This window comes from Chiloscyllium plagiosum, unplaced genomic scaffold (assembly GCF_037043375.1).
Source record: "Chiloscyllium plagiosum isolate Xiang-an unplaced genomic scaffold, Cpla_swu_hap1 HiC_scaffold_3, whole genome shotgun sequence".
NCBI classification, from domain to species: domain Eukaryota; kingdom Metazoa; phylum Chordata; class Chondrichthyes; order Orectolobiformes; family Hemiscylliidae; genus Chiloscyllium; species Chiloscyllium plagiosum.
Genome location: NW_028270141.1, coordinates 86,903,951 through 86,931,000, shown reverse-complemented (window position 1 = coordinate 86,931,000; position 27,050 = coordinate 86,903,951). Strand labels below are relative to the sequence as shown.

At 42.0% G+C, this 27,050-nt stretch overlaps 1 protein-coding gene across 1 annotated transcript in view; it reads left to right on the top strand.

Moving 5' to 3' along the window:
• Positions 1-27,050, top strand: part of LOC122546367 (uncharacterized) — a 218,016-nt gene that overhangs the window by 132,935 nt on the left and 58,031 nt on the right. The window contains exons 4-8 of the mRNA XM_043685104.2: positions 4,028-4,408; positions 10,367-10,487; positions 12,717-12,791; positions 15,917-16,020; positions 17,921-18,095. Of these exons, the coding sequence (XP_043541039.2) occupies positions 4,028-4,408; positions 10,367-10,487; positions 12,717-12,791; positions 15,917-16,020; positions 17,921-18,095 (856 nt within the window). The remainder of the gene's footprint in view (positions 1-4,027; positions 4,409-10,366; positions 10,488-12,716; positions 12,792-15,916; positions 16,021-17,920; positions 18,096-27,050) is intronic.

The window sequence follows — 27,050 nt, the reverse complement described above, 5'->3', positions numbered from 1 at the left end:
TTTGTGAAATTAATCTGATGCCCATCTAACCTACACCGTTCCGTTATTATCGATATGTATATCCAATGCCCATTTAAATGCCCTCAACGTCGGCGAGTCTACTTCTGTTGCAGGCAGGCTGGTTCAAGCCTCTACTCCTCTTTGAGAAAAGAAAATACTCCTGATATCTGTCCTAAATCTATCACCCCTCAATTTAAAGCTATGTCCTTTCGTGTTAGCCTTCACCATCCAAGGAAAAAGGCTCTCACTGTCCACCCTATCTAACTCTCTGATTATTGAGTTCTCAAAAAAATTTCTAATTTGATTCAAAAATTGGGTTTTATTGAATTAATTTTGTGCTAGGCATATGCCCTAACAGATCAGGGTTTGGAGATATTTGAAGGCCTTTTCTACTTGTTGCTATATGTTGTTTTCATCAAATCAATGTAATGGCAGGCAGATCAAACAGATAAATGAATACTGTACTAATTTACTGCTTATCAAGAATCTCAACTTTTATACCATTTATTAAAATGGTATAAAAAGAGACCTTTGCTGCATGGTGTAATTTCTGGAGAACTAATGATTAAAACTTTAACTCATTTCCTTTGTATCACAACTTGAAACTGGATTTAGGCAGTTAATATTCAATTAAATACTGCTGAATGATTTCAGATTTTTTTGAAAACTTTCTACAAAGAAGAAGGAAGTTTTATATTAAGTGTACACATGGGTTCTTCTATAGTTCATCAGAACTTTTTTTTATTTTTCTCCTGTTTAGAATTTGGAAAATGGCCAAATTTGGAGTTTGTGGTAAATAAGAGTGATCATAATATAGAATTTCACATTCAGTTTGAAGGCAGGAAATTAGTGTCATAAACTTTAATAAATACAAATACAAGGGTATGAGGACAATGTTGATTAAGTGGAATGGAAAAGCAGGTTTAAAAAAACATAATGAATAAGATGTGGCAATCACTTAAGGAGATCCAGATACATTAAAACTATACAAATGTATATTTTATTGAGAAGGAAAGAATCTGCAAGCATCTGTGGTTAACTTAGGAATATAAGGCTGGTATCAACTTGAAAGAGAACACGTACAGTGTTGCAAATATTATTGATATTTCAGTATGTTGGGAAAATTTTATAAGCTAGTGAAGAAAGATGAAGAAAAATGTAAGCAGTGAGAAATTGAGGTAATGGAGGAAAACAAAATCAGAAATAAAGAAACAGAAACATCGTGTAAAAGCAAAGAAAAGAGAATATTAATCTTTTGGAGGGTGAGTCAAGGAAATAGCAGCAATTTTGAACAAGTGATTCGTATCTGCTTCCATAGTAAAATAGAGACAAAATAACTACAGATGCTGGAATCCAAAGTAGATAAGCAGAAGTTGATGTTTTGGGTATTACCACCCCCAGCCCTGAAGAAGGGTGACACCCGAAATGTCAACTACTCCACCTCCTGATGCTGCCTGTCCTGCTGTATTCTTCTAGCCTCCTGCTTGTCTACTTCATAGTAAAATACACAAAATGCATCCCAAGAACAGTAGAAAAGCAATGGGCAAAAGTGAACCAATGATCTTTGGAGGTAACGTACTATAAAATCTAATTGGAGTCGGCTGGCCTTCTTAGCGCAGTAGGCAGTGCGTCAGTCTCATAATCTGAAGGTCCTGAGTTCAATCCACAGAGAAGGCAAGTCTGTGGCCTTTTCACTGGCCACTTGGGTGTTGCTTTTCTTCCTGGTGGTGGAAATTTGAATAAAGATTTGTGCACCTTGTGTCTTTCACTGTGTCCCACACCTGCACACACACAACATGGGTGCAGGGGAAAGAATAAGCACTACCGCAGTTAGGCGGAAGTGTGGGGGTAAAAAAGAAAAAAAAACAAATTAACAGGAGATTCCACACCTGCACACACAAAAAAAAATCTAATTGGATTAAAGACTGACAGGTTCCCTAATGACTTAATTCCAAGGGTGTTAAAGTCAATGCAAATAATGGTGCATTTGTTATAATATTTCCAAATTGTCTAGACTTTGGAAAGGTCCCAGCAGTTTGGAAAACTACAAATGTAATACAACTGTGCAAGAAAGGAAAGACAAAAAGCAGGAAACTATGGGCCATTTAGTTTACCATTACTATTAGGCAAGTACTAGAACATATTATTAAGGAGATGGTAGCAGGACATTTAGAAAATCATACAAATCTGTCAGCAGGCTGACAGAGTTAATATGATATTGTGATCAGCCATGATCATAATGAATGGCTGAGCAGTTTTACAACCTGGTGACAGATAACTATCAAAATCAATCTTCTACCTCTGAACTTGCGACACAGTAAAACTAAACCATCAAAGACACTCCAGCAATTACTCCAATGGTTCCTAAACAGACTTTTGAATAACCAACTCCAGACTTTGTGAATAATTAATTCCAGACACCAGTTTTGTATCTCAAACAAAAGACTTAACCATTCATTAATACACATTAATTTTAACAAGGAAATATTAAATAACAAAATAAACAGATTAATGCCTATGCTGTCAACCCAGGGGCTTATGCCCGAAACATCGATTCTCCTGCTCCTTTGATGCTGCCTGACCTGCTGCGCTTTTCCAGCAACACATTTTTCAGTTCCGATCTCCAGCGTCTGCAGTCCTCACTTTCTCCTAACCCAAAACATTTGTTTTCAGCCCCCATTCATGCTATAGACAGACAGACAAACAAACACAGTTAAGGGATAAATAATAGGAAATAACAAAACTGGCCAGATTACTCAAATGGCTTTCATGATGTGTTGTTTCCCAAACTATGTATTTAGTAATTTATTACATAAAAGGTTATTGAACATGAAAGGTTATAAAAGGTAAGATCTCATGCTTTGAGGTGATATATCAGCATATATAGAAGGTTTTTTACAGTATTATTTTGGTCTTTTTCAGGTTGGCATATATAACTGGTAGCCGTAGGGACCAGTGCTGAGGCCTCAACTATTTATGATCAAATTTAATAACTTGGTTGAAGGGACAGAGAGTATGGTAGCCAAGTTTATTGATAATGTAAAGATAGTTTGAAAATAAAGCCATGAAGTAGATACAATGAGTTTGCAGAGAAAAATAAATTGGTTAAGCAAGTGGGCAAAAATGGGTTGATGGAATATTGGATGAGGTTATGCACTTTGGCAGGAAGAATAGTAATTGGAATTCTGGAAAGCAGAATAGTAATTGAATGGAGTAAGACTGTAGTAGAGGGATAAGGATGTCCTAGTGCATGGATTGTAAAAACATGAGCATGCAGATGCAACAAGTAATTAGGAAGGTAACTGGAATGTTGACTTTAATTGCAATTAGAATGCATTATGGTATAAAAATTAGGAAGATTTTGTTACAACTGTGCAGTACATTGGTGAGACGACACTGGGAGCACTGATCTCCTTACTTAGAAAGGAATTATGGCTAACCAACCAGCCTGCACATCCCTGGACAGTATGGACAATTTACTATGGCAAATCCACCTAACATGTATATTTTTGGACTGTGGATGAAAATTGGATCATCCAGTGGCAATCCACACAGGCACAGGGAGAACATGCAAACTGCACACAATCACCTAAAGCTGGAATCAAACCCAGGTTCCTGGTACTGTGAGGCAGCAGTGCTAACCACTGAGTTACCCTGTTGGGTAGTTCATATAAATGTGTCAAGGATGAAGTAGAAATGTGAATTAACTACTGCTTTATGATCTGAATGAAACTTTGGTAGGTGTCAGGACTCAGTAACTTTCAAAATGCTTAAGGAACCTGCTTTACATTAACGTTTTTTGTTTTGATATTTTGAAATGTTATAAGCAGAATTGTTAGATATTTCAAAAAGTATGCAGGCATTAAGAATGTAAGAAATGTTTTAGCTTCCACTATTTATGTTTCTGCACTACATATTAATCTATTTGTTGATCAGATTTTAAAACATGACTGATCATTTTTTATGTAATATGGTGATATTTCAGGAAGAAATGAGTAAAATTTGTTCATACTTTGTTAATGTACAGACCAGACATGGCAAGAATCCTTGAAGAAGCAAAAGGAAACAGATTTGGAGAGCCGAGTTCTGAAAACATTGGAGACATCAACTTTGGAGAGAACAAGAAGTTACAATGTGAATGTTGAAAAGCAGAAACGTGAGCGGTGTGAAGAGAAATCCACTAAGGACTTATTGCAAGACCTTCCCTTCAGCTTTCAATCTGGCAGTGAATTACCAATTGGAACAGTCGCCCACCTCAGTTTACTAGACTTTCAGAAAGTTTCGGGACATCATCTTTCTGATACGAGGAACATGTTGAAACATCGCTATAAAATAAAAAGTCTTCAAGCTTCAATGAAAGAGATATTCCTTTCCAGCCCTCGGCAATCAGACCATCATGTATTTTTAGGTACTTGGACTTGTTTCACATTATGTCTCTCAAGTCTCTGTTTCTTCTCTTACTGAATATCTATAGTCTTCTCACAGATTTAGGGAATGTTAATGGTGTGGGAACATCAATCAGAAGTTTGCATTTTTGACAGGTAGACTAAAAAAGGAGCAAATGGTTAAGATTTGAGATGAACATCTTAAGGATCATTTCTATTAGCTGACTTTTAGGTCTAAGATTTCGAAGTTCCTGCGCTAGTTTTGCAGCATAACTTTGGCAGGCAGGGCTATAAATAAATACAGGTCCAAGCTCCAAAATAATGAGGCTTAAAACATTGCAAGTCCCTGTATCATAGGTCATCTACTGCATTGTTGAATAGGGAGTTCCAGAACTTTGGCCTGGTGATATGGTGATATAGGACAGAACCTTACAGGGTCTCAGAGACATGGGCTGCAGCACAATCTGTGGCAGAATCGGATGAGATCCAGGGAGGCCTGTCATGATGTTGGTGGTAGTCCACCGCATCTTTAATGCAATTTTCCCAGATTGAAGTGGGTTTCTCACTAGGCTGAGGCAAGTTGCTAAGCGAAGGGCCTTATAGCTCATCCAGGCCAGTGCAGAGACATCATTGAAGGGCATGGGCAACAGTTAGTCCATCAGGTCCAACCACAGAGACTAAGAGGAAGAAGGTGGACAGTTGGGTGATGACTGCACCCCTCCAACCATAACAAGGACAGAACGCCCCTGGTGCTCACCTTCCACCCTACCAACCTTCGCATAAACCAAATCATCCGCTGACATTTCCGCCACCTCCAAACGGACCCACCACCAGGGATATATTTCCCTCCCCAACCCTTTCCACCTTTCGCAAAGACCGTTCCCTCCGTGACTAACTGGTCAGGTCCACGCCCCCCTACAACCCACCCTCCCATCCTGGCACCTTCCCCTGCCACCGCAGGAATTGCAAAACCTGCACCCACACCTTCCCCCTCACCTCCACCCAAGCCCTAAAGGAGCCTTCCACATCCATCAAAGTTTTATCTGCACATCCACCAATATCATCTATTGTAACCGTTGCTCCCGATGCGGTCTCCTCTACATTGGGGAGACTGGGCGCCTCCTAGCAGAGCGCTTTAGGGAACATCTCTGGGACACCCGCACCAATCAACCACACCGCCCTGTGGCCCAACATTTCAACTCCCCCTCCCACTCTGCCGAGGACATGGAGGTCCTGGGCCTCCTTTACCGCCGCTCCCTCACCACCAGACGCCTGGAGGAAGAACGCCTCATCTTCTGCCTCAGAACACTTCAACCCCAGGGCATCAATGTGGACTTCAACAGTTTCCTCATTTCCCCTTTCCCCACCTCACCCCAGTTCTAAACTTCCAGCTCAGCACTGACTTGTCCTACTGCCTACCTTCTTTTCCACCTATCTACTCCTCTCTCCCCCCCCCCGACTTATCATCTTCATCCCCTCCCCCACTCACCTATTGTACTCTATGCTACTTTCTCCCCACCCCCACCCTTCTTTCATTTATCTCTCCACCCTTCAGGCTCTCTGCCTGTAATCCTGATGAAGGATTTTTGCCCGAAACGTCAATTTTCCTGCTCCTAGGATGCTGCCTGACCTGCTGTGCTTTTCCAGCACCACTCTAATCCAGAATCTGGTTTCCAGCATCTGCAGTCATTGTTTTTACCTCAATGACTGGAAGGAGACTTAGGAATCTGCTTGTCAGAATTGAAGGCTTCAGGCTCGGGCAAGAGGGATGACTGTTGTGAAAATGGCCAACTCTATTTGTAACGGAGAGATATGGTAATGGTTGGAGGGGAACAGAGTAGGGGATTCATGCAAAAGAGGGGATTCATCTATGGTCAGGAACACCCTAACTTCAAGAATGCTATACCTGGCTTGGTTGCCTCATATGCCAGGGGCTGGGGGAGAACTATGAGCAGATGTGGACCTCTTGTACATGGATTGATTGGGGACCAGGGAGGTGAAAGCCCATAGGGTTAATGGGAAAAATTACCAGAAAGGGAATCTGGATGTTTGAGACCTGACTAACATGTAGAGATGGATGCTGGAAGCCATTGGTCAAAGAGTGCTCATTGTCGCTTTCCATCATTCTTGAATAGCAAAGTACACAACAGGGGAAAGAAATAGCTACAACTACACTCAGAGAAGGCAGGGTAAGAACCTCAAAGTATGAGGGAGGAGGTTGCATCAATGTGAATCCCTTTAAAAAGATAAAAACATTATACACAGATCCATGTAGTGCTGAGGACCTATACCTGTGGGGTCCTTAACCTCTGGCCACCCTAAAGTATTGATCCCCTGTTTTCTGTGCACCTCCCTGTCCAAGACATGACTGACCACTTATTCACAGCAACATTTTTGGACACTGACACCAAAAAAGGAATAGGGGTGTTGTAGGATGAAGGACGATTGTGCCAGAAGGGTGTTATGCCTTCTTCACCTTATTTCCAGATGCTGCAGCAAGCTCTCAACACAAACGTCAATCCAGGGACATCTTGCTTTGACACAACATTAGGCTTCAATGCGATACAATTTGTACAAATGGGAGAATTCATGAACAGTGCATTTTTACCCATTACACCAAGATACCCTGAATAGATCTTCAGTATTCTTTTCTTCCCACAGCATCTTAGTGTAGTCCCTGGTTCCTCAGTTGTTGTAGAGGGAGCATTCTTGACAGTGAAGCCAATTGGTTTTGAAGGTTTGGTCAGGTGCCCCTGAGGGGTGTTTATGTCTAGGTGGCCCAGGCATGCTACAGGTCATCTTGCCCAAGACAAGTGGACCTGCCTAGGCTATAACCAGAGGTAGGCACTGCTGCAGCTTTGGGCGATGAGGGTCATTGCATCCTGCATACCTGTCTGTTGCTTCTATCCCTTCCTGTGTACTCTGGTGAATTCCCCAATGACTGATGCCACAGGGTCCTCTCCTACCTGGCACTACTCAGCAATTTGGCAGTCCTCTGGGAGTGAACAGCCTGGGCCTTCCTTCCTTAGCCAGTTGCGGAGCTGTTGCAGTGAGGTGATCACCAGATTGTGATCCCAAATTTTCTAAAACTAATGTTCCCTCTGATGTGTCAATGTCTGATCTGGTGGAGGGTGGGTAGCCTTGCCAGTGGTTCATCTGAGGCCTCAGTGCTCTTGCCTTCAAAGATAGAGGAGGAGATTTCTGTTTTGCTACCAACATCATGGAGATACTGGTGGTACCTGTGAGACAAAAGAAAGAGAAAGCATTAAGGGCCATGGTTAGAAGTGATGTGTAATGAACAAGTTTGACAGAAGAGTTACTCCGTTGGCAGGACATGGATGCCTCAGTCGTCCTGCATGGACAGTCTTGTTCTGTTACCATCAGGATTGTCCTCTTACAGGGGATGAGGAGTTACATATTGACTACCCCTCTGCCTTTTCGGGCCCTATCTACCCTATTGTGGGATGTCTTCTCGCCTAATGAGATAAAGGGAGGGATTGAGAGAGATGGAATTGGAAGGCACAACATTTTCTCCTGGTGAAGGTGGTTAAACAATGGCAAGGTATTTACACCAGAGTGAGGAGGCAGTGCTGATGGCGTACAGGGTTAGTGGTTTGGAAGTTGTGGGGTAGGTGGAATGAGGGCAAGTGAGGAAAAATATTAAAGGAAATAGAGAGTGGCAGAGCCTTCTCTTGGTGGGATGTGTGTTCAGTAGCAGAGACAGAATGAGTGTGAGGTAACAGAGAAGATGTTGCCCTTACCCTGGCAAACCACACAAGGTCATTGATCTTCTTTTGGCACAGCTGACCATCTCCCAAAACTATTGAGATGGCAATGACACAGACAGACTCCTGAGTCCAAGCTGCCAGGACCTGGTGGCATGGACTGGAGGTTGGCTAATGTGGTGCCACTGTTTAAGATGCATAGTAAGGACAAGCCAGGGAACTATAGACCAGTGAGCCTGACGTTGGTGGTGGGCAAGTTGTTTGAGGGAATCCTGAGAGACAGTATGTATATGTAGTTGGAAAGGCAAGGATCGATTAGGAACTAGCCATTTGGATACAGAACTGGCTCAAAGGTAGGTGACAGAGGTAGTAGAGAGTTTTTTTCAGACTGGAGGCCTGTGACCAGTGGAGTGCCACAAGGATCGGTGCTGGGTCCTCTACGTTTCGTCATGATTAGTTCTCACAAGCAACCTTGTGACTGCGGTCATGTTTACACCTGTGTATGGTTAGTGTTTATGATGTCTATTAGAAAAGGTATTTTTCCCAGAACACAAAAATCTCCTGCAATTGGTTCCAACCTCTCTCAAAGTGTAAATAAAAAGGAAAGTGTAGCATGAAGGTGATTTACTTGTTTGGATAGTCGTCCAGAGCTTTATCATACAATGAAATATATTTTAGAACCCAGCATCAGCAAAACCAACGACAACTTATATATTTATGTCCAATCTTTAATGTGCTAAGACCCTTCACAGGAGCAGCATCAGTGAATATTAAGCCAAAGTAGGAGATACTAGTACAGATAACTAGAACCTTGATCAAAGAAATTAATTTGGTGCAATGTTGGGTATCACTGGTTGAGACATTTATTACCCATTGCTAAATGTCCTTGAGAATACGGTGGTGTTCTTAAACAGCTTGGGATATAGATACTCCCAGAGTATTGTTAGTGAGGGATATTGACCCAAATTCATTGAGGGAACAGCAATATAATTCTAGATCAGGCTGACGTGTGACTTGGAGGAAAACTTTCAAGTGGTACGTATCCATGTATTGGCTGCCTTCTTGGTGGTAGATGTGTGTTTGGTAAATGTCATGAAAGGAGTCTGGGTGAGTTGCTGCAGGACATTTGAAAATGGTCAATACTAATGCCACTGTGCATGGGTGATGACGGAGTGAATCTTGACAGTAACAGATGGGGTAACAATTAAGCAAACTGCTTTGTCTTGAATGGTGCCAAATTTCTTCAAAGCTATTGGAGCTACACTCATCCAGTCAAGTGGACTATATTCCATCAAGCTCCTGATCGCACATTATAAATCAGGAATGAGCTTTGGTGAAATAGGAAGTGAGTCACTTGCCACAGAATTCCAAGTCTCTGACCTGCTGTTGTAACCGCTATACTTATATTGCTGGTTCAGCGTAGTTTTCAGTCACCAGTAACACTAAGCATATTGATCATGAGAGAGTCAGCTAAATGAAGCATCCACAAGAAGATTATTGTTGAGCAAGTGACAGTTAATTGCACTAATGGTGATGCTTTACAGAGGGTCAAATTAGACTGATGGGTCAGTCCAAACTGATGGCCTAGTTGAATTTATCCTGCTTATTATGGATAGGACATACCTGGGCACTTGTCCACATTGCTGGATAGATGCCAGATGTTCACTTGTACTTGAATGGCTTGGCCACTCAGCTTCTGATCTCATTATAACCTTGGTCTAATCCAGAGGGGGAGGTGAAAGTGGCTACCCTTGACATCAAGACACAATTTGACCAAGTGGACCATTAAGGAGTCCCAGTAAAATTGGAGTGAAGAGGAATTGGCGAGGAAGAGGGAGAGGTTTGGGCTGGGGGTGGATGGGCTGAAATTCTCCAATTATCAGAGTCATGCCCAGAATGATTAGCATGCTGGCTCATTCTAGAGTACAGGTCTTCAGTACTATTCCCCGGAATGTTGTCAGGGACCATAGCTTCTGCAGCATACAGTGCCTTCAGCTATTACTTGATATCATGCGGAGTGAACCAAATTCGGGATAAGAGTGCTAAAGACATGGTGGGAAATGAAAGACAACAATGTATAACAGGCCAGTACTGGAGGAATGCATTCAATTCAGACTAGGTTCGACAAGGTTAAGGAGATAGTGAGGACGTAGGCGTATTTAACTATGAGTTTCAGAATTGACCAGAGGCAGAATATGTGTTTTGACAAGTCAAATTTTGCCACTTACCTTGTCATTTTCATTCTAACCACAACAGGAGGCTGTACATTGAAAGACAGAAGCCAGGTTGATCTGAGATCAAAGGATTTAACTGTCAAAAAACTGGTGAAAAATGGAGAATTGTCATCCCTGGACCAAACGCGGCTCAGGAAATGCAAGTATGTTTTAATTACGCCTTTGACCAGAGGCTGTGCAATAGTTCTACAATGTAATAAATAATAAAATACGCAAAAAGTAAAATTGGGAATAATTGTCTATCAGAAAGTGTGATTTTATTCCTATGAATTGCTTATACGAGTGAACTAAGGATGTTCCACCAGGACTGACTGACTGACCTGGAGGGAATTTAATGCCTTCCCCTGCACTGGATTTGGAGGTGGAGGGGTATTTAATTTTTTGGGAAGATGGTTGTTTCAGGCCCCACTGACTTTACACCTCTGCCCCAATTATGTTGCTTTGCCTTAAGAAAATGACAAGCATGTTTCCAGGGATGAGGAACTTCAGTTATGAGGATTTATTTGATGAGATAGAGGTTGTTCTCCTTGAGAGCAGAAGACTAAGAGGAAATCGGATTGAAATTTCAAAATCACAAGCAAGCTGGATAGACCAGATCGGGCGAAACTGTCCCTCCTCATAAAAGGAACAGGAAGACATAAATTTAAAGTGATTTTGCAAATGAAGCCAGGCTGAAATGAGGAAAAACTTTTTACTCAGCAAGTAGTTAGGGTATGGAATGCACTGCCTGGAAATATGATGGAAGCACATTCAATTGAGGCATTCAAGACAGCATTGGATGATTACCAAGATAAAAATAATCTGTAAGGGCCTGGGGAAGGAAACAGGACACTGGCATAAGGATGCATATTTATGAGCTGGTGTACGCACAATGGTTCAAATGGCCTCCTCCTGTGCTATGCACCTCTGTGATCCTGTGAAGGTTGGGAATGAGATGGTTAGTAGACAGCCTTCCCACCATGTAACCAATCAAAACTAGAACTTAAACCCTAATTATTATCCAGTTAATGGTCTCATCCCATCACCACTGGTGTTTGACCAGAGAGTGTGGGCAGTCACCGCATTGGAAGTTCAAGAAATAAATCCTGCTTGACTTGCTTTCAGATTCCCTGTGATGTGTCGCAATGAAAGGCATTTAGTTCATGATGGAGAGACGCAGCAGTGGAAGGGGGAAAGGGGCTACCTGCTAAGAACCAGCTCCTTCTGCAGGCTCTCTCCCTGCTATTTACCACAACACCCACTTTTTCCATAAGACCATAAGGCCATAAGAAATACAAACAGGAGCAGGCTCTTTGCACCTGCTCCATTCATTCAGTAGGAATCCTTCCATACCAGGGATCATCCCAGTGAACCTTCTCTGAACTGCCTCTAATGCACTGACATCTTTCCTTAAATAAGGAGACCAAAACTGCTCACAGTAATTCAGGTCTGGTCTCACCAGCACCTTGTAGAGTTGCAGTAATACCTCCCAACTCTTCTACTCTAACCCCCTTGAGATAAGGGACAATGTTCCAATGTTTTTCAATTTTTTAATTTAGCCTGTTTTTCTAATCAGCCAGTTCAGAGATGTTATACATACCTCTGGAGCAGGTGGGACTTGAACCCAGGCCTCCCAGTTCAGGGATAGGGACACCACCACTGAGCCATAAGTAAGTTCCCTCCAACATTCCACTCACCTTGCTGGTTACCTGCTGCACCTGTGTGCTAGCTATCTGTGTTTTGTTCCCTTCGTGTTGCAACGTTCTGCAGTTTTACTCCATTTAAATAATATTCTGTTCTTTTGTTCTCTTTTCCAAAATGAGCACCTTCACATTTTCCCACATTACATTCCATTTTTGCCCACTTACTTAGCCTTTAATCTTTATTCACCTGTAAGTTAGGTTCCTCGGCAATCATAGCTCTCTCTCTGGATGCATTGCTGGTAGATGAGACCGCACCTGTTAGTATTGCCTGCAGTTTACAGTTGCCACCATCTGATGAGCTGACAGCGCCTGGGCTAGCGGGATGGGGACATTCCCACCCCTTAGTATCCCTAATACCCAAGGAGATCTATCACTGGCCACTTAAAGGTTTGCTTGGCATAAATTCAGCAGTCCTTCCCCGAGGGTATTAACGCAGAGCTCCTGTGAGACCCTTGTCACCATAATTATTTACTCCCTAATTTACTCCCTTTCTAGTTTTGTATCATTCATCTGTATTTCTTGTTACGCTTAAAAACTACTGGCAATGTTCAACTGAGAAAACATTGCTCATGTCAGATGCTGATCCCTTCAGTGTGTTTGTTTGTTACTAGTGATTACTGCATGTACCAATGGCTTGTGATGAATGGATGTATAAGACAAGAGTATGATAGAATTTTTCTTCAACTTCAGGAAATACTCCAAAGAAGGATTTTTAGACCTGATTTCATGTGATAGCAATGTCACCAATCGAATTCCATTGAACAGGTGACCATTTTTTATTAATTTTGTTAATTCTTTTATTGATAGAAAATGTAATAAATTTTACAATAAGATGAAGAAGAAGATAGTGGATATATGAAACAAGCAAAAACAGAAAGTGTTCGAGAAACTCAGCCAGTCTTGCAGCATCTAAGAAGAGAAAATAAAGTTAATGTTTTGAGTCCAGCGACTCCTCTTCACAATCAATTTTACGTCTCCAGCGTCAGTACCGTGTCAAGGCATGAAGTCATAGAGATGTACAGCACGGAAACAGACCCTTCGGTCCAACCTGTCCATGCCGACCAGATATCCCAACCCAATCTAGTCCCACCTGCCAGCACCCAGCTCAAATCCCTCCAAACCCTTCCTTTTCATATACCCCATCCAAATACCTTTTAAATGTTGCAATTGTATTAGCCTCTATACACGTACCACCCTCTGTGTGAAAAAGTTGCCCCTTAGGTCTCTTTTATATCTTTCCTCTCTACCCCTAAACCTATGCCCTCTCGTTCTGGACTAACCCACCCCAGGGAAGAGACATTGTCTATTTATCCTATCCATGCCCCTCATGATTTTGTAAGCCTCTATAAGGTCGCCCCTCAGCCTGTGACACTCCAGCCTGTTCAGCCTTTCCCTGTAGCTCAAATCCTCCAACCCTGGCAACATCCTTGTAAATCTTTTCTGAACCCTTTCAAGTTTCACAACATCTTTCCAATAGGAAGGAGACCAGAATTGCATGCAATATTCCAACAGTGGCCTAACCAATGTCCTGTACAGCTGCAACATCACCTCCCAACTCCTGTACTCAATACTCTGACCAATAAAGGAAAGCATACCAAGCACCTTCTTCACTATCCTATCTACCTGCAACTCCACTTTCACGGTACTATGAACCTGCACTTGAAGGTTTCTTTGTTCAGCCACACTCCCTAGGACCTTACCTGCTAAGATTTGCTTTCCCAAAATGCAGCACCTCGAATTTATCTGAATTAAACTCCATCTGCCATTTCTCAGCCCATTGGCCCATGTGATCATGATCCCCTTGTAATCTGAGGAAACCTTCTTCACTGTCCACTACACCTCCAATTTTGGTGCCATCTGTAAATTTACTAAGTATACCTCATATGCTCACATCCAAATCATTTATATAAATGACGAAAAGAAGTGGACCCAACACTGATCCTTGTGGCACTCCACTGGTCACAGGCCTCCAGTCTGAAAAACAACCCTCCACCACCACCCTCTGTTTTCTATCTTTGAGCCAGTTCTGTATCCAAATGACTAATTCTCCCTGTATTCCATGAGATCTAAGTTTGCTAACCAGTCTCCTATGGGGAACCTTGTCGAATGCCTTCTGAAGTCTACATAGATCACATCTACTGCTCTGCCCTCATCAATCCTCTTTGTTACTTCTTCAAAAAACTCAATCAAGTTTGTGAGACATGATTTCCCACGCACAAAGCCATGTTGATTAAGTATTTAAATGTTCTTCAGCCTTGAACGACATTTTAAAAAAAGATTGTTGGGAATTTTAAACTAAATTATTTTAGTTTTATCTTTATTCAAGGCTGGGAAAAGATTCCTGCATGAACAAATTAAACTTTTAAGGGATACTGGAGATGTATTTAGGAAATCTTCTGTTGTTGGATTTACTAGCTGGCAAGTTTGATGAAACAAAATAAAACAATGTGCCATGTTTTTGGCGAGAGGACGTGGAAAATTGGGCTTGTATCAAAGCTCACCTATCTTTGCAGTGGTCCAATTTAGTCATTATTTATGTCAAATGCTGAATATGCCAACCTTGAAGCCGATGAGCCTATGAAGCGAAGAGTAGAACGAGAACGCCTTCCTCGTCTTCCTCCCCCTCCAAGTGATTAAAATAGCAAATCAACTCAAAACTGTAGTTGTTTTCAAAACCAATAAGTATAAATAGATTCACAGAGAACAATCTTCATGACTTTTTCAGGGCTGCCTCCTGGTGATCTTGTGTTAGTAGGGCTAACCATAATCTTCTCTCAGTGCCAATAAAATGGCCTTCCCCTTTTCATCCATTAACTAATAAATGGTCATTAGCATTTGTCCGAACAGTGAATGCCACTGCTGGGTCCTTCCTTAAAACTTCTGTAAATGTATAGCAACATCATCTCAAAGTAGTTTGCTGTCCCAGTTTGAATATACAGAGGTTTAGCACATGACATTAGAATTATCTTTCTATTTATTGGTTGTAAAGCTCACCTTACAGCTAAAAGGGATTTGGTGACAAAGGGTTAAAAAAAAAGACCTCCCATCACTTGCACCCAGTTAAAACAGAGCATTTTTGGTATACATTTATTTACTGATTTAGAGTTAGTAAATTCTTTTCAGTTTAGCCTTGGCATTTCTGCTCATGACTGAGAATTCTACTTTCATTTTCATCCTTGATGTTGGTTTAGGTATCGCTGTGTACCAACCTCCCAAACCAAGATTGTTGCTTTTACCGCAAAAACACAGGCAGGCTGCATTCAACCAAGGTGGCCATTTTTACCAAGTTTAATTTACCATATTCCCCTTCTGTGCTTATAATTACTGCAGAAAAGAAACAGTCAGATTCCACTATTCTCCAGATGTTCTGCCTAGGCCGCTAATCATTTCCAGACAAAAATGAACACAAAAAGCCCATTCAAATGATGTTTGTGTGTTGGCAACACCAAATGAGATGAGATCAGCTGATTACCTTTCAACTGGGATCACTAAATCAGCCTAGCAAGGGAACTGAAGTTTTTGCAGGAAACCCAGAACCAAGTAAACCTTGGATGAATGCTTATGGCCAGCATGTGAGGGAGAACGATTCTTGTTGGATGTTCATTGAGAAGTACCTTTCCAAATGCATGGTTTAGCCATATGCATTTGTTGAAAATGCCCAGTGGGTCAGGGAGAATTCAGAAAATGAAGACCGAGATCATTTCTGGATATTACTTTACAAACTATTAATTAGCATGGCATTTTTAAAGGTATGCAATAAAAGTTTACTTTGAGGTATCAATGATATTGCATTTCATATTTTTATATAATTCCATAAGGAATAGTTTACAGCAAATTACTTTCAATTGGCATGCAATAACTCTTTATCTTGATTATATATTTCAACACAGACATGATCCTTTCTGGCCTGTGGGATTTGGTCCATTATGTTCAACCCCAAGTCACATCATAAACTGTCCTGAAAATGAAGCACTTTGGCACAAGATTGAACCAGGTGACCATATTTCTCCCAGAAATAGAAGTATTTTCCATCTGTTCTTCGCAATAAGACTGCAGTGCAACTATGATTAGAGCAGTGGTGGAAAAGCAAAGCAGGTCAGGCAGCGTCCCAGGAGCAGGAACATGTTGATTTTCTTGCTCCTGGGATGCTGCCTGACCTGCTGTGCTTTTCCAGCAATATTCTAATCGTGACTCTAATCTCCAGAATCTGCAATACTCACTTTTGCCCTGCAGTGCAAGTATGCCTTGGCATTTCGAAGTGATTCAATGAAGGTCTTTTCAAAATGACAAAAGGATTAGATAGGATAAAAAAACAAGATACAGTAGGTTCTAAGTGAATTGACATTTTTGAAAGTGAGATTGATAGATATTTGTAAGGTAAAAGAATCAAGCCATATCAAGTAAAGTTAGGTTATGTAGTTAAGATACATTTATGACCTAATCAAATGACGGAACAAACTGAAAAAAAATCCAGCTCCTCCTGTTCCTATGTTTCAAAACACAAATGAATCTATCCACTTAAGAAGTTCCTGCTTGCACTTTATAATACTTGACTCCCTTGCAAATTCAAAGTGTCGAATTCAGTCTCGAATATGATCCAATCTATTACTCCACATTATACTTCAACTGTCAATTTTTTCCAACTCACTTAGCCTACCTTTATCCCTTCATGCAGATAGTTCAATATATTAATAGTTGAAGCCTGAGCACTGATTCCTGTGACACCAGTTACATTTTGCCAACAAGATAATGACTCACATATTCCAACTCTTTATTTCTTATCAGTTAACCAACCTCTATCCATGCTAACACTTCACCCAAAACCACCAGCTCCTACCTATTGTAGGGCACCTTATCTCAGCCTTCAATTGAAGATCCCTAATTTTTACATAATATTCCCTAGTTCTAGATTTTCCCCTGATGGATAACATTCTCTCAGCAAGCACTCTATCAAACCTCCTCAAAATCTTTTGATTCAATAAGATCACCTGTCATACTTCTGAACTCCACTTGTTAAATAGAACTGAAGTAGCTCAACCTTTTCCTTAGAAAACTATGCCTTCATTCCAACATTCTCTGAATTGCTTCCAATCAATGTAATTTTTTCCCTACGAAAGGTGATCAGTGCTGCATATTATGTGTATTCCACATAACATTGGTATCAACAATGCCTGATGGAGTTGTATCAAGATGTCTCCACCTTTATACTCCATCCCACTTTCAGTCAAGGCCAACCTTCCATTTGCTTTTCTAAATATGTAATCAGCGAAAGTTAGATAAGTGACAAAAATCTCCAATTTAGGGATGGGACATTATGGCAATGTTAAGAAAACCATTGATCCTGGGAGTATTGATGCTTCTGGCCTTCTATCTTGCAGGCTCACACTAAGAAAGTGGAGTAGGCTATTCCGCCCCTCAAGACTGTGCACCACCATTCAGTAGTATCATGGCTGATCAAACATTCCTCATATCCAGTTTCCAACATTTTCACCGTAACCTCCGTTTCTGCTACTGATCAAGAATCTATCAATTTCATCATCAAATAACAAAATGATTCAAACCCCCTTCCCCACCCCTCAACCCCCCAATTTCTCTGTGGCAGGAAGTTCCATAGACTCTCAACCCTCTGAGTTTATTGGCAGCTTTTCAATTGTCTAGTTCATCTCCTGAATCCAAGGATTTTTGGAAAATTACAAGTCCAAGGATTTTTGGAAAATTACAAGTCCATGAGCTTCTTTTCTGCACATGGATTATCTTATATCTCATATTTTGCTTTTTGTGTTTAGAAGCTGAACATTAACTGTAAACAAAGCAATTATTTATCTCGATAACTTGGTTACAAAAATATACTTGGTATAACACCTTTGACATTTTCTCTGCATTAATAACTGCAGGGGAGTTGAGTGATTCACAAGCTCAGAACAACCCTTCAAGATGTAAACATCTGGTTTTTGACTCGAGGACAATGAGCAAATTGTCAATTCCACATTCAATTCCAGAGGACTGGACTCCCAGTCTGATGTTTGAGTCAAGATTCGAATCTGGAAACTTGCATCAAGCTTGGAGGGTGTAAGTACACTCAGGTTCTGTACCGTTTTCACGGGTTGCTAGGGAACATTACTTCAACATTACCATTGTTAGTTTTAAAAGATAATTTCAAATACGTTCTGAGAATATTTTTCTGTTTGACAATGCTCCCCAGGGCCCTACCACTAACTTGCAGCTAAGAACAGAACGGGCCCTTGAGGAATATCAAAAGAGTAGGACAAGTCTTAAACGAGAAATCAAGTGGGCTAAGGGGAGTCATGAAATAGCTTTAGCGAGTAGAATTAAGGAGAATCCCAAAGCATTTTATTCTTATATAAGAAGCAAGTGGGTAACTAGGGAAAGGATTGGTCCACTAAAGGATGATGAGGGAAGGCTGTGTGTCGAACCTGAGAGAATGGGTGAGATTCTGAATGATTACTTTGCATCAGTGTTCACTGAGGAGAGGAACATGATGAATCTTGTGATTAGAGATAGAAGTTTGATTAGTCTGGATCATGTTGACATAAGTAAGGAAGATGTGTTGGGCTAGAGGTTATTAAGGTGGACAAATCCCCAGGACCAGATGGGATCTATCCCAGGTTGCTGAGGGAGGTGAGAGAGGAAATAGCTGGGGCCCTGACAGATATCTTTGTGGCATCCTTAAATACAGGTGAGGTGCCGGAGGACTGGAAGGTTGCTCATGTTGTCCCCCTGTACAAGAAGGGTACTAGGGATATTCTGGGTAACTACAGACCAGTGAACCTGACATCAGTGGTGGGAAAGTTGCTAGAGAGAGTAATGAGGGATAGGATCTATTTATATTTAGAAAAGAGTGGGCTTATCAGTAATAGGCAACATGATTTTGTGCAGGGGAGTTCGTGCCTTACCAACTTAATAGAGTACTTTGAGGAAGTGACCAAGTTGATAGATGAAGGAAGAGCTGTTGATGTCATATACATGGACTTTAGTAAGACATTTGATAAGGTTCCCCATGGTAGACTAATGGAAAAAGTGAAGTCACATGGTTTGCAGGGTGTTCTAGCTAGGTAGATAAAGAACTGGTTGAGCAACAGGAGACAGAGAGTAGTAGTTGAAGGGAATTTCTCAAAATGGAGGAAGGTGACCAGTGATGTTCCACAGGGGTCAGTGTTGGGGCCACTGTTGTTTGTGATATACATAAATGATCTGTTGCTATGATCAGCAAGTTTGCAGATGACATGAAGATTGGTGGAGTAGCAAAAAGCATAAGGGACTGTCAAAGAATACAGGAAGATGTAGTTAGACTGGAGAGTTGGGCGGAAAAGTGGTAGATGGATTTCAATCCAGACAAATGTGAGGTGATGCATTTAGGTAAGTCTAATTCTAGAGCGAATTATACAATGAATGGAAGAGCCTTGGGAAAAGTTGATGGGCAGAGAGGTCTGGGAGTGCAGGTCCATTGTACCCTGAAAGTTGCTGCACAGGTGGATAGAATGGTCAAGAAGGCATATAGTATGTTTGCCTTCATTGGATGGGGTATTGAGTATAAGAGCTGGCAAGTCATATTAAAATTATACAAGACATTGGTTTGGCCGCATTTAGAATACTGTGTACAGTTCTGGTCGCCACATTACCAAAAGGATGTGGACGCTTTGGAGAGGGTGCAGAGAAGGTTTACAAGGATGTTGCCTGGCATGGAAGGTGCTAGCTATGAAGAGAGGTTGAGTAGGTTAAGTTTGTTTTCATTAGAAAAAAGGAGATTGAGGAGAGCCTGATTGAGGAGAAAGTGAGGACTGCTGGAGATCAGAGCTGAAAATGTGTTGCTGGAAAAGCGCAGCAGGTCAGGCAGCATCCAGGGAACAGGAGAATCGACGTTTCAGGCATAAGCCCTTCTTCAGGAATGAGGAAAGTTTGTCCAGCAGGCTAAGATAAAAGGTAGGGAGGAGGGACTTGGGGGAGGGGCGTCGGAAATGTGATAGGTGGAAAGAGGTCAAGGTGAGGGTGATAGGTCAGACTGGGGTGGGGACGGAGAGGTCAGGAAGAAGATTGCAGGTTAGGAAGGCGGTGCTGAATTCGATGGATTTGACTGAGACAAGGTGGGGGGAGGGGAAATGAGGAAACTGGTGAAATCCGAGTTCATCCCTTGTGGTTGGAGCGTTCCTAGCCGGAAGATGAGGCGCTCTTCCTCCAACCGTCGTGTTGTTGTGGTCTGGCGATGGAGGAGTCCAAAGACCTGCATATCCTTGGTGGAGTGGGAGGGGGAGTTGAAGTGTTGAGCCACAGGGTGGTTGGATTGGTTGGTCCGGGTGTCCCAGAGGTGTTCTCTGATACGCTCCGCAAGTAGGCGGCCTGTCTCCACAATATAGAGGAAGCCACATCGGGTGCAGAGGATGCAATAGATGATGTGTGTCGAGGTGCAGGTGAATCTGTGGTGGATATGGAAGTTTCCTTTGGGGCCTTGGAGGGAGGTGAGGGGGGAGGTGTGGGCGCAAGTCTTGCACCTCCTGCGGTTGCAGGGGAAGGTGCCGGGAGTGGAGGTTGGGTTGGTGGGGGGTGTGGATCTGACGAGGGAGTCACGGAGGGAGTGGTCTTTACGGAATGCTGATTGGGGAGGGGAGGGAAATATATCCTTGGTGGTGGGGTCCGTTTGGAGGTGGCGGAAATTACGGCGGATGATGCGCTGTACATGGAGATTGGTGGAGTGGTAGGTGAGGACCAGTGGGGTTCTGTCCTGGAGGCGGTTGGAGGGGCGGGGCTCAAGGGCGGAGGAGCGGGAAGTGGAAGAGATGCGGTGGAGGGCATCGTCGATCACGTCGGGGGGGAAATTGCGGTCCTTGAAGAAGGAGGCCATCCGGGTTGTACGTTTTTGGAACAGGTCCTCCTGGGAGCAGATGCGGTGGAGTCGAAGGAATTGGGAGAATGGGATGGCGTTTTTACAGGGGGCAAGGTGGGAGGAGGTTTAGTCCAGGTAGCTGTGGGAGTCGGTCGGTTTGTAGTAGATGTCCATGTTGATTCGGTCGTCTGAGATAGAAATAGAAAGGTCGAGGAAGGGGAGGGAGGAATCTGAGACTGTCCAGGTGAATTTGAGGTCGGGGTGGAAGGTGTTGGTGAAGTGGATGAACTGTTCAACCTCCTCGTGGGAGCACGAGGCAGCACCGATACAGTCATCGATGTAGCGGAGGAAAAGGTGGGGGGTGGGGCCAGTGTAGTTGCGGAAGATGGACTGTTCCACATATCCTACGAAGAGGCAGGCATAGCTGGGGCCCATGCGGGTGCCCATGGCCTGATTGAGGTTTACAAAATCATGAAGGGTATAGACAGGGTGGATAGAGACAAGCTTTTTTCCAGGGTGAAGGATAATAACGAGAAGTCACACTTTCAAGGTGAGAGGTAGAAAGATTAAGGGGGATACACGTGGCAAGTACTTCACACAGAGGGTGGCTAGCATCTGGAATGCATTGCCAGCAGAGGTGATAGAGACAAGCACGGTAAATTAATTTAAGATGCGTCTGGACAGATGCATGAGTAGGTGGGGAGCAGAGGGATACAGATGCTTAGGAATTGGGCAACAGGTTTAGACAGGAGATTTGGTTTGGCTCAGGCTTGAAGGGCTGAAGGGCCTGTTCCTGGGCTGTAAATTTTCTTTGTTCTTTGTTCTTCTTCGAAACATTAACTCTGTTTCCCCCTTCCTTGTATGTAACCTGTCCAGCGAGGTGGCATTAGAACCTTCTCAGTTACAATCAGATCCCCGATCAACCTCCTAGATTTTAGTGAATACAGACCTAATTATAGTCAATCTTCGTTCTTAGACCAGACCGATGGACTCTGATTGGTCAGGATATTGCCATGGGAATGCAGCAGAAATTGGCTGTCTCCATGACGGCTTTTCTTATCCCAATAAAACAGTTGTAATACAAGTACAAATTCCTTTTGCAATCTTAAAACAAGGTCCTATGTGTTAATATATGCAGCTTCTAATATGCACAAATGCATAACTGATAAAGTTTAAATTGGTTTCCAGAGTAACTTTTAGCACAGTTCAGATTCTTCAGTAAATGTTGCTCAATGGCAGTATCACATTTAATGTTGGGCTGAGGCTAGCAACCACAGGCCAGTGTGAATGATCAATGAGTTATATTATTTGACGTGGTCCACAAATCATTGGGATGTAAGGTCTACGTTATGTGACATCACATTGACATTGAAACTTATATCATATGACATATTTGATTAGCTGGCAAAACATATTTTTTTCCCTGGACAACAGTAGCCTAATATTGGAAGAAACCACTTACGTCTGTTTCCGTGCTGTATATCTTTATGACTCTATGACTAATGGTGCGCAGTGTACTTCAGGTTAATCTGGAAGGAAAGTTCTCAAAAAAATTGAGAAACAGACAATGCTAGCTACAATCAAAAGCAAACATTGCTGGAAAAGCTCAGCAGGTCTGGTAGTATCTGTGGAGAGAAAATAAAGTTAATTTTTCAGTTTCAGAACAGCTAGGTGAAACTAGCTGTCTCTTAAAGTTACCTTGCAGTAAGCCCTTGTGTAATGTGCTATGAGTTTCAGCACTCTTCTGATGATGTGTAAACTGGTGCCCCTTTTGCCAAGTCTACTTCTTGCATTCTAGTTCTGATGGGTGCAGGATGAAGAGCTTAGACTTTTTTGTCTCCGTTTAGCAATGTTTAAGTGCTGTACTACTAAGCAAATCATTAAAGATTTAAAAATATGATGAGTAACTGAGAATATACAGGGGAGCAAAAAGGGGGAGCTGACTAATTCCTCCTCACCTAGTTGTAACCATTTTGAATAAAACCAAAAAGAATAGAAGAGCTGTTGATCTCCTTCCTTTGGCGAATTGATTGATACAGACTAAAAAATGAATGATAGACTTTTAAAGACAGATGAAAAGATTTACAAAGGAGAAATAAAGATTTCACTTGGTTTGCATAAAACAGTCTAAGGTAACTTGCCCATTGCTTTTGCACATAATAGTCTATTTTAAGGTAACTGCCCATTTATGCTTAGGTGTAAGGTGATGGAAGTAAAATATGAACTTAAGTGGCAGAAGGATGATTTTATCTGAGCATTAATTAAAAATTCACTCAAATTTGAAAGAAAAATGAACGTTTCTTTGGTAACCAAAGGTACAGTTTGAATGAAAACTTAATTGAAACCTCCTACGAAGACTCAACTTTATTCCACTTATTAGCATCTACTTCAGTACAGCTGCTAAAAGTGTTTTCACGGCATCTGAGTGTTAGCTATTTTATTTGGCAGTGTGATGTAAAACTGTGGCCTAAGCTTATACTTAAATGATGTTTGCAATATTTTTCTATGACATTAGTAGTCTGCTATATTGGGGAATAATTGCCACACACAAAGTCAGATTTTAAAGTGAAACTCAACATCAAACCTTTCTATGTGAAATTCTAACAACATCTATTTACATGTCTGGCAAATATTTTGAATAATATTTGCTGGTTGGTAGATATATGGAATAAATAATTCATAGCTCAATACAGGCTACAGGCAGCTCTTTCTCTCTACCCTTCAACCTGGGAAGGGAGTGTAATTAAAGTAGTTTTCACATCATATGGTTATCCCACAAAATCCACAAACCTTTCCACAGAATTTTGGTCTGTATATAAAAAGTCTTACCTTTATGAGCCATAGTTCCATTGTAAATTATTAGCAGAACTGCAGAGCAGAAAGTTAATGACAATTGTGCATTGCTTTCCCCAATGCAGTGGTATCTCTTTTCTGACCTTTTCTGCTTTTTCTGTATTGCTTCACACCTGAGGGTGAACAATCCATGTTGTGAAACAAAATCAGGCTGGAGAACTCAGCAGGTCTGGCAGCATCGGTGGAGAGAAAACAGTTAATGTTTCGAGTTCAGTGACACTTCAGGACTGATAGCTAGTAAAAGGTGGTACTTCTGCTGATGATTGTGTGTTTGTGTTGGGAAGAAGGAGGAATGAGTGGAAAGTTGGAAATGGAGCCCAGAGAGAGAGAGAGACAGAGAGAATGTTAAGCAAAGAGATTGCTTGATAGTAAGCAAGGGAAGAAGAAAAGTAAATAATGGCATCATGCGTGGGTGAAAATGGGTTGGTTGTGCTGAAAGCAGTCCATATGATTAATAGGTCCTGGGGTGTGGGGGTGGGTAAAGGATATTGAAGGAAGCATTTAGACTCTAAAATTATTAAACTTGATATTGAAACCTGAAGGCTACAGAGTCCCCAGGAGGAAGATGAGGTGCTGTTCTTCCAGCTTGCACTGAAATTCCTTGGAGCACTGCAGCAGGCCCAACATAGAAATGCTGGACAGGGCAGACTGTGGTATGCTGAGATGGCAGATAACTGGAAACTCTGGATAATTTTTAAGGACAGAACATAAGTGTTCTACAAAGCTGTCACTCAGCCTGAAATGTGTCTCCTCAGCGTAGAGAAACCACATTGTGAGCAGTAAATACAGTTTCTGTTTTGTTTCAGATTTTCAGATTCTGCAGTCCTTTGTGTTATTATAATCCATGTTATGAACTGGTTTCTTTCCACAAGGCAGCAGAACGTAACTCCAACCATCTGTTAGTAGATCATGTTCATGAGAAAAACTTCAATTATAAATTTGGAATAAACATGGGACATTTTCAAAAACTTAAACGTTGAACTGAGGCTCATTTCAGTACTAAAATAATTTGCCTGAACTCAATTCTCTTGCACATTAGTTGGTGGCTAGATCCTGCACATTTATTATTGCTTCCATTGACCAATTTCCACTCAGATTATTGCTTCACTAATTTTGACAACATTTTAAAAAGTAAATGTATTTAAAGAGAAAAATTGAAAGTAAAGTATAGCAACAACCATGGTTCTTCCCGATACAGGGAAGAAATATCATGTATACATTGTACTTTATACAACTCCAATTGTACTTTATACAACTCCAATTAATATACTGCTCAGTAAAGACACATTGAAGTTGTTCTCATCCAATATACATGTTCTGCTCTTTTTACTCTGGCATTTCTTGCGTATTATCCTGATGAGTGCAAGATGGAAAACTACAACAAAATATGGCTTATTTCAATAATACTCAAGATCCGTACTACCAAACAACTATTCATATGTCCAACTGGATTTATTTCAAATAAAATGATATGACCCAGTCATATTTCTACATGCATATGAGTCACTAATTCTTAATGACTGATGTATGAGATGTATGGTGTAAAGTGTGTATGTCTCATATTTTTCTGTATTCTAATTATGGATTGAAATAGGGGAAGAAACTGTTTTATATCTAGGATTGTTGAAGGATTGTTGCTCTGTTTAAGTGATGGTGAGCTGCTATGCATTGCAAGTACTGTTTACACAGATGCTTGCTCAAGCTCTAATGGAAGCCTAGTTTGCTGATGAGCTGGAACCAAGGAATGTGTACAAAAGATGTTTTGGCTGGCAACAGGAAGCTTGGACGAATTAAATGTGATCAGTTATTGATGGCAAAAGCCAACAACAATGTGATTGGCTCCAAGCCAGCCTGACAGTTTGAGGGTGTAAATGTTTGGAAGAAACAATCAGATCTCAGGAGCTATTTCTTCACTCCACAGTTAGAACAATTCAAGTTATGTAGATAGTACACACTGCTGCTACTGAACATGATGGTTAGAGGAGTGGATGCTTCTGGGTGTAATGCTAATCAAGCAGGCTGCTTTGTCCTGGATGGAGTCAAGTTTCTTCAGTGTTGTTGGAGCCGCATTCATCCAGGGAAATGGGAAGCATTCTATCACACACTTGACTTGTGCCTGTGAGCAGGCTTAGAGAATCAGGAAGTGTGTTACTCACTGCAGTATTCCTAGCCTCTGATCTGATCTTGTAGTCACTTTGTTTTTATGATGAGTCCAGGTGAGTTTCTGGTCAATGATAACCCCAAGGATGTTGATAGTGGTGGACCATCTCTGACACTTCCCTCCCCTTCCTGGACCTCTTCATCTCCATTAATGACGACTGACTTGACACCGACGTTTTTTACAAACCCACCAACTCCCACAGCTACCTGGATTACACCTCTTCCCACCCTACCTCCTGCAAAAATGCCATCCCGTATTCCCAATTCCTCCGCCTCCACCGTATCTGCTCCCAGGAGGACCAGTTCCACCATAGAACACACCAGATGGCCTCCTTCTTTAGAAACCACAATTTCCCTTCCCACGTGGTTAAAGATGCCCTCCAACGCATCTCGTCCACATCCTGCACCTCTGCCCTCAGACCCCACCCCTCCTACCATAACAAGGACAGAACCCTCCCGGTGCTCACCTTCCACCCTACCAACCCTTGCATAAACCAAATCACCTGACAACATTTCTGCTACCTCCAAACGGACCCCACCACCAGGGATATATTTCCCTCCCACCCCTTTCCACCTTCTGCAAAGACTGTTCCCTCTGTGACTACCTGGTCAGGTCCACGGCCCCCAACAACCCACCCTCCCGTCCAAGGCACCTTCCCCTGCCACCGCAGGAATTGCAAAACCTGTGCCCACACCTCCTCCCTCACCTCCATCCAAGGCCCTAAAGGACCCTTGCACATCTATCAAAGTTTTACCTGCGCATCCACCAATATCATTTATTGTATCCGTTGCTCCCGATGCGGTCTCCTCTACATTGGGGAGACTGGACGCCTCCTAGCAGAGCGCTTTAGAACATAGAACATAGAACATAGAACAGTACAGCACAGAACAGGCCCTTCAGCCCACGATGGTTGTGCCGACCACTGATCCTCATGTATGCACCCTCAAATTTCTGTGACCATATATGTATGTCGAGGAGTCTCTTAAATGTCCCCAATGACCCTGCCTCCACAACTGCTGCTGGCAACGCATTCTATGCTCTCACAACTCTCTGTGTAAAGAACCCGCCTCTGACATCTCCTCTATACTTTCCTCCAACCAGCTTAAAACTATGACCCCTCGTGTTAGTTATTTCTGCCCTGGGAAATAGTCTCTGGCTATCGACTCTATCT